The sequence below is a fragment of the Podarcis pityusensis genome (genome assembly GCF_964106645.2).
Source record: "Podarcis pityusensis genome assembly, chromosome: W".
In the NCBI taxonomy this organism is placed as follows: Eukaryota; Metazoa; Chordata; class Lepidosauria; order Squamata; family Lacertidae; genus Podarcis; species Podarcis pityusensis.
Genome location: NC_138045.1, coordinates 24,430,426 through 24,444,161, shown reverse-complemented (window position 1 = coordinate 24,444,161; position 13,736 = coordinate 24,430,426). Strand labels below are relative to the sequence as shown.

General features: G+C 42.3%; 1 protein-coding gene across 6 annotated transcripts in view; it reads left to right on the top strand.

Moving 5' to 3' along the window:
- Positions 1-13,736, top strand: part of LOC308467742 (far upstream element-binding protein 3-like) — a 312,914-nt gene that overhangs the window by 256,178 nt on the left and 43,000 nt on the right. For 4 of the 6 annotated variants that reach the window (XM_080989441.1, XM_080989444.1, XM_080989440.1 and 1 more), the window contains one exon: positions 508-579. The exons of the other annotated variants lie outside the window; for them this stretch is intronic. In XM_080989441.1, coding sequence (XP_080845567.1) covers positions 508-579 — 72 coding nt within the window. The remainder of the gene's footprint in view (positions 1-507; positions 580-13,736) is intronic. 6 annotated transcript variants of the gene reach the window in all.

Below are 13,736 nucleotides of genomic sequence, written 5' to 3'. Positions count from 1 at the left end.
TGTTTCTGGGGCACGGGGCAGGTAGGTGTGGGGGACTCCTTGGTCCTGAATGGGGTAAATGTGCCCCTAAAGGACCAGGTGCACAGCCTGCGAGTCATTTTGAACTCTCAGCAGTCCATGGAGGCACAAGTCAATTCTGTGTCCAGGGCAGCTATCTACCAGCTCCATCTGGTACACTGGCTGAGACCCTACTTGCCTGTGCACTGTCTTGCCAGAGTGGTACATGCTGTAGTTATCTCCTGCTTGGACTACTGCAGTGCACTGTATGTGGGGCTTTTTTTGAAGATGACTCAGAAACTACAACTAATCCAGAATGCGGCAGCTAGAATGGTGACTGGGAGCGGCCGCCGAGACCACATAACACTGGTCCTGAAAGACCTACATTGGCTCCCAGTACGTTTCCGAGCACAATTCAAAGTGTTGGTGCTGACCTTTAAAGCCCTAAATAATAATCATCCCATCCATTCTATTTTTCCCTCTTTTTCTGTCCCACGGTGCCTTGCACAGATCAACAAAGCCAGCAACAGAACAACCAACCAGACTACAGCAAGGCATGGGAGGATTATTACAAGAAACAGAGTGAGTAAAAGTCTGTATGTGTGCATGTGCGTGTTGCATCAGTTAAATGTGTTGGGCTAGGATCTAGGAGAGGCCAGGGTTCAAATCTCCTCTCAGCCATAAAGCTCACTGGGTGACCTTTTAATTTATATATATATATGTCGGAGCCAGCCGTACAAATGGCGAAGTTTAGCATAAAATTATGACACAGAGAGCCAGCAATATTTTCATGATGGTAGGAGCAGCTCCTCTCGAACTTCCCTCTCCTCCTCCTGCAAACTTCTTTATTCCTTTGTCCCTCTCCAGCCGCATGGCTGTTTGCCAGTGTCTCACGTTACCTCATCCGGTCAAGGCTTTAACCCACCCACAAACCATATAAGGTTAATACATTCCAATACATTGTAAAGCTCAGAGTGCTGGTCAGCCGAGGTCAGGGGGCACCCTGCAATATTACAAGCCTTCGCCGTGGCTTTATGACTCCCACATATATATAACAATTATTCAATATCATCATTTAACATCCATTTTCTAGTTTTCCCCCTCCCTGTTGACTTCCCCCAACTTCCATTTCTGGTTTGTTACACCAAATGTTACATTCTGCTGTTTATACATAATGTTCTGTTATTACTGATTATATTTCTTGTTCTCTGTAAATAAAGTTGTAAATGTTTATTTAAATCCTGACAATGATTGACAAATAGTAAATTTTGAAGTAGAAAACAATATACGGTGGATGAAACAAAGATCATTCGAGTTTGCAGATAAACCTGGAAACATGTTGGCATGGCAACTGAAGAAAAAACAGAAAGAGATGATAATCAACAGAATAATGGATGAAGGGAAACTCCTAGACAACCCTAAAGAGTTAAACAACAGTTTTGTGAGATACTTTAAAAAACTATACAAGAGGGAGACCGAGACTGAAGATGAGATAAAAGAATATCCGAAAGGGAAACAACTACCAGTGATACCAAAAGGAAGAACTGAATCTTTAAATGCCCCAGTGTCTATGATGGAAATACATGAAGCCATAAGAAAAACAAAGAAAGGAAAATCCCCTGGTCCGGACAGAATTACGGCCCTTCACTATAAAAAATTAGAATAATAATAATAATTTTTTTAAAAAAATTATATCCCGCCCTCCCCAGCCGAAGCCGGGCTCCGAGCGGCTAACAACAGTAAAATAATATAGCATTCTAAAATCAATTCATTATAAAATCAGTTCAAATAAAATTAATGGCAACCATTGGGCTAGAGTTCTGTGAGGATTGCCAAAGGCCTGGTGGAACAGCTCTGTCTTGCAGGCCCTGCAGAAAGATGTCAAATCCCGCAGGGCCCCAGTCTCTTGTGACAGAGCGTTCCACCAGATTGGAGCCACAGCCGAAAAAGCCCTGGATCTGGTTGAGGCCAGCCTAACCTCCCTGTGGCCCGGGACCTCCAAGATGTTTTTGTTTGAAGACCGTACGTTCCTCCGTGGGACATACCAGGAGAGGCGGTCCCATAGGTATGGGGGTCCTAGGCCGTATAGGGCTTTAAAGGTTAAAACCAGCACCTTAAACCTGATCCTGTACTCCACCGGGAGCCAGCGCAGCTTGGATAGCACTGGGTGAATGTGATCCGGCAGCGAGGACCCCATAAGGAGTCTTGCCGTGGCATTCTGCACCTCCGGATGCCGGGAGTTGAGCTGATACAGGCTTGTTTTATCTTGAGCCCAGGCAGAGCGTAGTCTCGCAACGAAAGGATAAGCAGGTAATGTGCTACATGCTGAAGTTTATTTACAAGCTATGCTGAGAGCATACAAGCATGCATCCTGCCTCTGTGAGAGCAGAGAAGCAACTCTTCTCGACACAAAGAAACCGAGAAAGCACTGAAAAACAGGAAACCAGTGTACGTCACATCCAGTCTCGCATTCCCGTGGGAACCCAACAGTAACTCTGACTGTGGAATGCAAACAATGTCTTGTGACATGCAGCTGCTGCTCAGTGAGGGAAATAGAAACCAACACCCTCCCCCTTTCTGTGAACATCACTGGGCAGCATGTCCGTACAATATCAGTACAAACCCAACTTCTGCACATAGGTACAGTGTTGATCCCTTGATACAATCTTGGACAATACATCAGCAGGAATTTCATTACCTGACATATAGGACACCGTTACGAGTCCCTTCTGAACACATTCCCTAGCATGTTGCAGTTTCAATTGCAAATGCTTCGTGCTTTGCTTACAACCTTCAGAATTCAGCAAAGCCAAACATGCTTTGTTGTCCTGGTAAACTTGGATTGGACATTTGACAGGAATTTTCATGTCTTTGCACAATTGTAGCAACCATTCACAATCTTTAAGTGAATAAGACAGTGCATTCAGTTCAGCTTCACAAGTACTTAAGCTAACTGTTGTTTGCTTCTTGCATGACCAATCAAAAAGACCCTGATTGTACATGTAGCAAACTCCAGACGTGCTTTTCCTGTCTGTAGTGTCACCACCAAAACTTGCATCTGCAAATATTTCAAGACCACCAGACTTCTGATTGTTAAATCTCAGTCTGTAATGCATAGTGCCTTTCAAATAGCGAGCTATGCGTTTCAGAGCTTTCCAATCCTTAACAGTAGGATTGTTGACTTGTCTGCTTAGCAAATTACAGCTAACAGCAATGTCTGGTCTTGAACATCTGGCAATGAAGTTTAGTTTGCCTAGGACACTTCTGTACAGTGTAGTGTCAGAAAATGCTCCTTCAGTATCATCTACCTGATAACCTGTTGTCATCGGTGTGTCTACAGGGTTAGCATCCATCAGGTTTAGTTTGCTAAACACATCAGCAATTTTCCGTGACTGGTGTACTAGAATGTTACCATCTTGATCTCTCTCTATTTCTAGAGATAGGTAGTTGTTTACCTCACCAAGATCTTGTTGGGATACTGCCAGGGAGATAAAGTCCATCATGGCCCCCAAGCCGCCTGCCGGACGATCCATCAATCTCCCGTAGACACGCAGTATCAGCAATTAGCGACATGAGTGTTGGGATACTGCCAGGGAGATAAAGTCCATCAAGGCCCCCAAGCCGTCTGCCGGACGATCCATCGACCTCCCGTAGGCACGCAGCGACATGAGTTTCTAGAAAATATCTTGCCACATTCCAGAGCTCATGCACACTATCAGCAGATAATGCACAGCCAAAAAGTTGCACTCAGGAGAGCATTATTTACAAGTTTATTCAGCGTTGATCAGAACACAGAAAAACATGACTGCCTGCTTTAGTGTCTACGACACACAGAGAAAACGAAAGCAACAGAAAACATAAACATCCTGTGAACAGGAAATATGCAGACTCTGACTCACAAAGCCTGCTCCCTTTTAAGGTGGAACGGAAATATCCTAACAATGAGCTCCAGAACATTCTAGAGCCGATGCACACTCTTTATCAGCAGATAATGCACAGCAGAAGTCGCACTCAGGAGAGCATTATTTACAAGTTTTATTCAGCGTTGATCAGAACAAAGAAAAACATGACTGCCTGCATCAGTGTCTACGACACAGAGAGAGAGAAACGAAAGCAATAGAAAACATAAACTTCCTGTGAACAGGAAATGCGCAGACTCTGTGACTCACAAAGCCTGCTCCCTTTTAAGGTGGAACGGAAATATCCTAACAGATCTTTCATGTCAAAGTGCTCTTTCAGTTGAGCTAGGGCGTTATTGTACATTGTGACATCCTTCCAAAAGAACAAAATATCATCAACATAAAACAAGCAATACAGCTTCTTTTGCCCCTCCTCTTTGACAAATACACATGGATCAGCTTTCCCTTGCTCAAAACCTAGAGAAAACAATACTTCAGTGAGTTTTGTGTGCCAACACCGTGCACTTTGTTTGAGACCATAAAGAGACTTCTTCAGAGAACAAACAAAACCCTGTTTTACCTGTACGCCATCAGGTGGAAGCATATAAAGTGATTCACCTAGAGATCCATACAAAAATGCTGTATTCACGTCGTGGTGAGAAACGTGAAGATTCTCTTCTGCAGCAAGCTTGAGCATAAGGCTAATGCTCTCATACCTCATGGTGGGTGAGTAGGTCTCGTGATAGTCTTCACCTGGTACCTGTGAAAAACCTCTGGCTACCAATCTGGCTTTGTGTCTGACTATCTTGCCATTTTGATCTGTCTTCGCTTTGAAGACCCATTTGCTTCCAAGCAGTTTCATTCCTAGAACTACTGGAACTAGCTCCCATGTTTTGTTCCTCTCTAAGGAATCAAGCTCAGCCTTCATGGCATTTAACCATGGCTCAGCATCCTTTCAATCCAAGTCCTGGATTTCTTGGAAGCTTGAAGGTTCAAATACCTTCTTGGAGCTTTTAACAGCTGCCACTGCTGTTTTAGCAAATTCATCAGCAAATCTCTTTGGAGATCTGCCTTTAGTGGCTCTTTGTGACCTGCGAATTAGCCGTAAGTCTTCAACACTCTCCTCTTCCTTTTTAGGAGAAAAGTGGCCAATAGTAAACAATGGTTCCTCCAATTCTTGATCAGAGCCTTCAGAGGGTCGCATAGAGGCTTTCACACTCTTGAAATCCTCTGAATCATCCGATTCAGTCTCTGATTCAGGATCAGGACCTTGATCAGTGGGTGTGGGTGGTTGCACATCCAGTCTCCCATTCCTGTGGGAACCCAACAGTAACTCTGACTGTGGAATGCAAACAATGTCTTGTGACATGCAGCTGCTGCTCAGTGAGGGAAATAGAAACCAACAGTTTCTGGGTCAGTCTCAATGAGGGCAGCCCCACGTAGAGTGAGTTACAATAATCCAATCTGGAGCTGACCGTCTCGTGGATCACAGTGGCTAGGTCAGGGCGAGAGAGGTAAGGAGCCAACTGCTTAGCTTGGCGGAGATGAAAAATGCCGCCTTTGTTATAGCTGCAATCTGCACCTCCATGGAAAGGGAGGTGTCAAAGATTACACCCAAACTCTTAAATGACAGGTGCTGGCACTAATTGCGCCCCCACAAGAGATGGGAGTTGCCCCCCCAAATCCCATATCGTCCAGACCCAGCCAAAGGACCACTGTCTTAGAAGGATTTATCTTCAACCGGCTCCCACGTAACCATCCAGCCACAGCTTCCAAACATCTGATCAGTGTGTCTGGGGCCGAGTCAGGATGGCCACCCATCAACAGATAGAGTTGGGTGTCATCAGCATACTGATGGCAGCCCAGCCCAGCCCAAAACTCCGGACAAGCTGGACGAGGGGGCCTATAAAGATGTTGAAAAGCATCGGGGAGAGTATCGCACCCTGTGGCACTCCACACACCAAGGAGTGGTGTGAGGACAGTTTCCCCCAAACGCTACCCTCTGTCCCCGACCAGAGAGAAATGAGCGCAGCCATTGAAGGACTGTGCCCTGGATCCCCACATCGACGAGGCGGTGGTCCAGGAGTTCGTGATCGACCATGTCGAAGGCTGCTGACAGGTCTAAAAGAATCAGCAGCCTCGACCCGCCTCGATGCAGCTGCCTACTGAGATCATCTGTTAGGGCGACCAGAGCCGTCTTGGTCCCATGACCACATCGGAAGCCGGATTGGAATGGATCCAGAGCCGATGTTTCATCCAGAAACCCACCAAGCTGTTCAGCAACCACTCTCTCAATCACCTTACCCAGGAACAGAAGATTCAAAACTGGGCGGTAATTGGATAGATCTAAAGGATCTAATGATGTTTTCTTTAAGAGCGGGCACACCACTGCCTCCTTCAATTACTCTGGGAATGTCCCAGTGCCAAGGGACAAATGGATTATATCCCGGGGGGGGCGCACCTTGTCTGGACACACTCTAATCAGCCAGGATGGGCACGGGTCAAGAGGACAGGTGGTGGGCTTTCCAGCTCGGAGGAGTCTGTCCACATTGGCTGGGGATATCCAGTCAAAGTGGTCCAATACTGGACCCAAGGTATGGTTTTCCCAGTAGTGATGTATGGAAGTGAGAGCTGGACCAAAAAAAAGGCTGATCGCCGAAGAATTGATGCTTTTGAATTATGGTGCTGGAGGAGACTCTTGAGAGTCCCATGGACTGCAAGAAGATCAAACCTATCCATTCTTAAGGAAATCAGCCCTGAGTGCTCACTGGAAAGACAGATCCTGAAGCTGAGGCTCCAATACTTTGGCCACCTCATGAGAAGAGAAGACTCGTTGGAAAAGACTCTGATGTTGGGAAAGATGGAGGGCACAAGGAGAAGGGGACGACAGAGGACGAGATGGTTGGATAGTGTTCTCGAAGCTACCAGCATGAGTTTGACTAAACTGCGGGAGGCAGTGCAAGACAGAAGTGCCTGGCGTGCTCTGGTCCATGGGGTCACAAAGAGTCGGACATGACTAAACGACTAAACAACAACAACACTGGACCCGAGGACAGTCAAGGGGCCTCCAGTTCCGTTATTGTATCCAAATTGGCAGGGAGGTCACGGTGGAGCAACAGGACGTTCTCCGCAAAAAAGCTCGCAAATGCCTCACAGCTGTGTGTCAAATTGTTATTTAAATTTGGCTGTCCCTCCAGGGATGTTAAAGACCTAATTATACTAAATAATTGCACCAGGCAAGAGCTAGCGGATGCAATGGAGGCCGAGAAGTAAGACTTCTTAGCGGCCTTCACTGCCATCTCATAGGTTTTCATAAAAACCCTATAAGATGTTATTGAAGCTCTGTCACGGGCACCCTGCCATACTCGCTCTAGCCGTCTGAGGTCCCGCTTCATTTTCCGGAGCTCCTCGGTAAACCAGGGAGCCCGGTTTCTGCGGGGTCGCAGAGGGCGCTTAGGTGCGATCTCATCGATGGCTGCCAGGAGCTGGATATTCCAGCCCTCAACAAGCTCAGTCAATGAGTCGCCAGGGGGAGCAAGGTCCCGCAAGGCTTGACGGAATCTATCAGAGTCCATCAGCCTCTGTGGGCGAGCCCAAATCGGCTCGCCACCTAAGCAGGGTGGGGGTGGAAAGGCAATCCTGGCTTTCAGAGCGTAGTGATCAGACTATGGCACCTTCATCGAAGGAAACATGATCACATCTATGCCTGCACCAAAGATCAAATCCAGCGTGTGACCTGCTTGATGTGTGGGGCCCGAAACAAACTGGGAAAGCCCTAGTGTCGCCATGGAAGACACCAGGTCCAGAGCCTGTGAGGAGGGAGTGGCATCAGCATGGATGTTGAAGTCCCCCAATACCAATAGGTTAGGGAACTCCAAGGCCCAGCTGGCCACTGCCTCCAGTAGGCCTTACAGGGTGGCTGCTGGTGTGCTAGATGGCTGGTACACCAGGCAGACAGCCAAGCTCTCCTCAGAACCCCACACTAGGCCAACACATTCAATGCCGGGGATCGATGGCGATGGTAGAGCCCTGAAAGGACAATCTTCTCGGTTTAATAATGCCACCCCTCCCCCCTCGGCCCACAGTCCGTGACTGGTGGAGGACAGAGAAACCCGGGGGTGCCATCTCTTGTAAGGTAACTGTTTCCTCTTCGCGCACCCAGGTCGACCCCCTGTGAGGTAAAGAAATCTCACAGGGTGGCAGTTTTGCTGCCTATAGAGCTGGCATTGCACAACACCAGTGACGGAGGTGAGTAATCCTTGCTCACCCTACCGTCGTCCCTCGAGATGGGGCACAGATTGGAAGGGGTATGAGCATATCCATATCTCAATCCCCTTCACCTATAAAATCTGCCCCCACCGCCATACCTCCCTCACCCCTCCACGGTAGCAATCCCAAGCCTCATACTATCCTCCATTGATGGCATTGGTGTTACTCTTTCGCAGCCTAGTTATTCTGTTTATAATAGCAACAACTCGATAAACTCTAATAGTCGAGTAGGACAAGCCAGCTAATCATCAGCTACCTCTCTGATTATATGAAACTATTACATTATTTGTCAACCTTCTATTATAATATTAGACTAACCGATTAATTAAATCGGAAAATAAACCACAAAACATTCCACAGCTAAACAGAACTACCATATAACATACATTCAGGGAAGAAAAACCACCTAAATAGCAGGAGAACAACAATCAAGCATCTAACAGTAAACAAGCAAAACTTAAATATAATCATGAAACAATGGACTATAAAGAACTAAAACAGATGGCAAAGGAACGGGGGGGGGGGAGAAAGAAAAAAGAAAAAAGTTTCTTGTAGCAGAGGAAGTTCTTGTAGCATCACATGCCAGCTCGAGAAGATTCATTAGCACTACCGATGAAGACACTAATAAACAAGATAATGGAAGAAGGAAAAACACCAGATACTTGGCAACAAGCGCACATTTTAGTGATACCTAAACAAGGACAAAACAAAGAGAACATCAATAATTATCGACCAATTTCACTACTTAATATTGATTATAAAATCTACGCAGACATACTGGTTTTAAAAGACTACATTAATGAAGAGCAAGCGGGGTTTTTACCAGAGAGGAAAATCAGCAATAACATAAGAATAGTAATAAATGTAATAGAATATCTGGAGCTGAGACCGAATAAAAAAGTGGCCTTTATATTTATAGATGGTGAAAAAGCGTTCGACAATGTATCATGGAAATTCATAGAAAAAGTTATAGAAAAAATGGGCATGGGAGAACAATTTATAAAAGGGTTAAAAGCGATATATAAGGGGCAAACAGCAAATTTAATAATTAATGGGGAAATGACCAAATATTTTGATATTGAAAAGGGGACCAGGCAGGGATGCCCTCTTTCCCCATTACTTTTCATATTAGTACTGGAAGTGCTAAATCAAGAGATAAAACTGGATCAGGATATGAAAGGAATAAATTTGGGTAACAGATCATACAAACTGCGGGCATTTGTGGATGATTTGATATTAATGGTAGAGAATCCAAAGGAAAGTATTGCAAAACTATTGGGTAAAATGAGACTTTGGCAAGGTCTCGGGCTACAAGCTGAATAAAGAAGAAAAAAATTAATGGTAAAAAACATGAGTGATCGTGAGGAAAAGGAACTTGAGGACAAGACTGGGATACAAATAGCAAAGAAAGTAAAATACCTAGGAATACAAATGATGATGGAAAACATAAGCTTATTCGAAGATAATTATAATAAAACCTGGAGAGAGGTGAAAAAAATATGGAAATTTGGTCAAGATTAAATTTATCTCTGTGGGGCAGAATATCAGCCATAAAAATGAGTATATTACCAAAATCATTGTTTCTTTTCCAAACGATACCAATAATAAGCAAAATGGACTGTTTCAACATATGGAGGAAAGACATAGTAAAATTCTTATGGCAAGGGAAAAAACCTCGTATCAAGTATAAATTATTAACTGAGAAAAAGAAAGAGGGGGCTTTGGTCTTCCTGATCTGAAGATTTATTATGAGGCAGCATGCCTCAACTGGTTAAAAGACTGGATAACATTGAAAAAGGCAGACATTCTAGACCTAGAAGGCTGGAATACGAGGTTTGGCTGGCATGCCTACTTAATTACAACAAAGTGGCATTGCGTAAGGATTCTTTAAATCATATAGTTAGAAACTCATTATATAAGGTCTGGGACAGGTATCACAGATTATTAGAGCCTAAGATGTCCTGGTGGGTATCCCCAGTAGAGACGATATCGGTAAAAAAGAAGAATATGGATACAAAATAATTCAACAAGAAACCAGAAGCGTATCTTCTGGGATTAATAACAAATGACATCCCCCATAAATAAGAAAAGGATATTCTTATACGCATCCGCTGCCGCAAGAGTTCTTATAGCAAAGAACCGGAAGGGAGACAAAATACCCACAATAATAGATTGGCAAATCAAACTTACTGAATTTCTTGAATTGGCCAAAATGATGGCAGCTATCAAGGTCAAACAAATCAAAATTTAATAAAAGAATGGAGTTGCGTGAATGAATATATGAAAAAACACTGCTCCGGTACAGAAATATTGATATGTAAAGAACAAAGTTTGTAAGGGGGAAAGGTTACAAATGCAAGTAAAATCAGAATATTTGTCAAATACAATATAACAACACAACTGTAAAGATAAGCTATAGAATTAAGGTTAAGCAACGATGGAAGGAAGTCAGATTTTAACTCACATTTTGAGTTATGTTGAACCAATGGGGGGTGAGGTGGGGGGATGCTTTGTGTTACTAACATGTACATATGTGTAAACCTTTCTTTCTGTTATTTTGTAGAGATGAAAACTTCAATAAAAATTAATTTAAATAAAGAAATAAATCCTGCCAACAAGTCCATGTTTTTGTTGTTGTTTCTGCAAGTATGTTGTAAAGGGTTCCCATTCTTTTCCAAAGTCACTATTGTCCTTCTCACGCAGTTTGTCCATTAACTTTGCGAGTTCTGCATAGTTCATCAATTTTTCTTGCCATTGTTCTGTATATGGTGTTTCTCCAGTCTTCCAATTTTGTGCTATTAGAATTCTTGCTGCCGTAGTAGCGTTCATGAATAATGTCCAATTTTTCTTTGGCATTTCTTGTCCTAGAATACCTAACAAAAAGGCTTCTGGTTTTTTCACAAAGGTTATTTTGAACATTTTTTTCAATTCATTATATATCATTTCCCAATTTTTTAGAATAATCTTACAATCCCACCACATGTGATAAAATGTACCTTCTTCTTTAAATCTCCAACAGTTCTTCTGTTCTGTTTTATACATTTTGGCCAGTTTTAATGGTGTAATGTACCACCTGTACATCATTTTCATATAATTCTCTTTCAACAATATACAATCCGTAAATTTCAAGTTCACTTTCCAAAGCCTTATTCAATCCTCAAATTGTATGTTATGACCTATGTCCTGTGCCCACTTGATCATTACTGCTTTAACTTCCTCATCTTTAGGTTCCCATTCCAACAGAATATTATACGCCTTCTTTAACAATTTAGAATTATCATCAATTATATCCTTTTGGAATTTGGAAACTGTGTAAGTGAATCCTCTCTTATTATCTTCGTCGAAGATTTCATTTAATTGCCTATAATGCAACCAACTCTGAAGGTGTTCCTTTATCTCATCATAATCTTTCAATTTCCACTTTCCTTCTTGTTCTACTAATAAATCTCTATATGTTGGCCATATCCCTTTCATTGTTAACGTTTTAAGTGATAATGCTTCGATAGGTGACAACCACCACGGAGTTTTGGATTCCAGTAATTCTTTGTATTTTCCCCATACCCTTATCAGGGACTTTCTAATTATGTAATTGTGGAATCCTTTGTGTACTTTTACTTTTCCATACCACGGGTATGAATCTGTCAGGGAACTGCCATCAGCTCAGAGGCGAGAGGTGGAAGGGCAGTTGTGTTATAGGGAACCTCCGAAGATCTTGCGAAGCAGTTCCTCCTCCAGTGGGGAGGAGGTGCAGGGACCAGGAGATGCTAGGGAGAGCCTCAACACCGAGCCTGAGCAAAGCGGAGGGGAGGGAAGTACCCCTTTGCCAGCGCCCACTCTGCACAGTAGGTTTCGGTGCAGAGAGGGGAGGAGAAGGCTGGGGGTCATGCGACTGTTATGCTGGGGGAGGTACAAGGACCAGCCACTCCCAGATTCTGCTAGCGACTGAGCCAGACATGAACTTGCGACACTCTTCACTGTAAATAGTTTGCACTAAGAATAAAGCTTGGAAAAGACAGGTCAGAGTCTTGTCTGTTTGCTCTCGAGCAACCACACCACCACCTGACAGAATGCCAATCAAATCTGTTATCGTGTCCTTCTAACTATTGCCTCCTCTTTTTCCAATTTAATCCAATCCCGAATCCAAGTAAGGCATGCTGCTTCATAGTAAATTTTAAAATCTGGAAGAGAAAAGCCTGCTCTCTCTTTTAAATCTGTAAGTATTTTATACTTTATTCTTGGCCTTTTCCCATTCCAGATAAATTTTGAAATATCTTGCTGCCATTTTTTGAAGCAAGCATTATTATTATTTTTATTTTTATTGGTATTGTCTGAAAAATGAACAGCATTTTTGGCAATACATTCATTTTTATTGCAACAATTTGTCCTAAAAAACAGAGATTCATCCTATTCCCAAATTCCTTTTTATTTCATTCCAATTTTTTTTTCATAATTGTCTTTATAAATATTAAGATTCTTTGTCATCAACCATATTCCTAAATATTTTACCTTTTTGTGGATTTCTATATCTATAGATTCTGATAGTTCTTTCTTTTCTGATTCTTTAAAATTTTTAACTAACAGTTTGGTTTGGTTTTTATTAAGTTTAAAACCTACCACTTGTCCAAACTTTTGAATTTTTTCTTTTACTCTCGGGAGAGAATTCTTTGGGTCTTCTACAGTAATAACCAAATCGTCCGCGAAAGCTTTCAATTTATGTTCATTTTTCTTTATTCTTATTCCTGCTACTTCTTTATCCATTCTAATATTCCTTGCCAGAACCTCCAGGACCAGAATGAACAAAAGCGGTGATAATGGACATCCTTGTCTAGTTCCTTTTTGTATTTTACATTGATTTGGTTAATAATCAACTTTGCATTCTGTTCTGAATAAATAGCTTGTATTCCCCTATTAAATTTTACTCCAAATTCCATTTCTTCAAGAACTTTTTTCATGAAGTCCCAAGAAACATTATCAAATGCTTTTTCTGCATCTATAAACATCAATGCTGCTTGTTTTTTCTCATTTTGCACTTCCAGGTTATGTTTATGTTTAAGATGTTTCTGATATTATCTTTCATTTGTCTACCTGGAAGAAATCCTGCTTGATCTTGATGTATATGTTCCTCCAAAGAGCTTTTCTTTCTGTTAGCAGGGATATATGCAAACAGTTTTTAATCGTTGTTTAATAGTGAGATAGGCCTATAATTTTTAACTAACCTTATATCTGAATCTTGTTTTGGGTTTAATGTTATATAGGCCTCTTTCCATATTTCTGGGACTTCCCCCGTGTTTAAAATCTCATTCATCTTTTAAAGGAATCACAAGATGTTCATTTAATTTTTTATAATACTTTGCTGAAATTCCATCTGGTCCTGGGGATTTATCTGTCTTTGTTTTTTTTGTTTTTTTAAAATAATTTTTATTAAAGTTTTGAACAACAAAGAAAGAAAAGAAAAACATACACAATACATATCTCAAAAAGAAGATAACAAAAACACACACAAAAAAAACAAGATTCAACAATAAGAAACAAAAAACATAACAATTAAAAACAATATCTCTTTTCCATTTC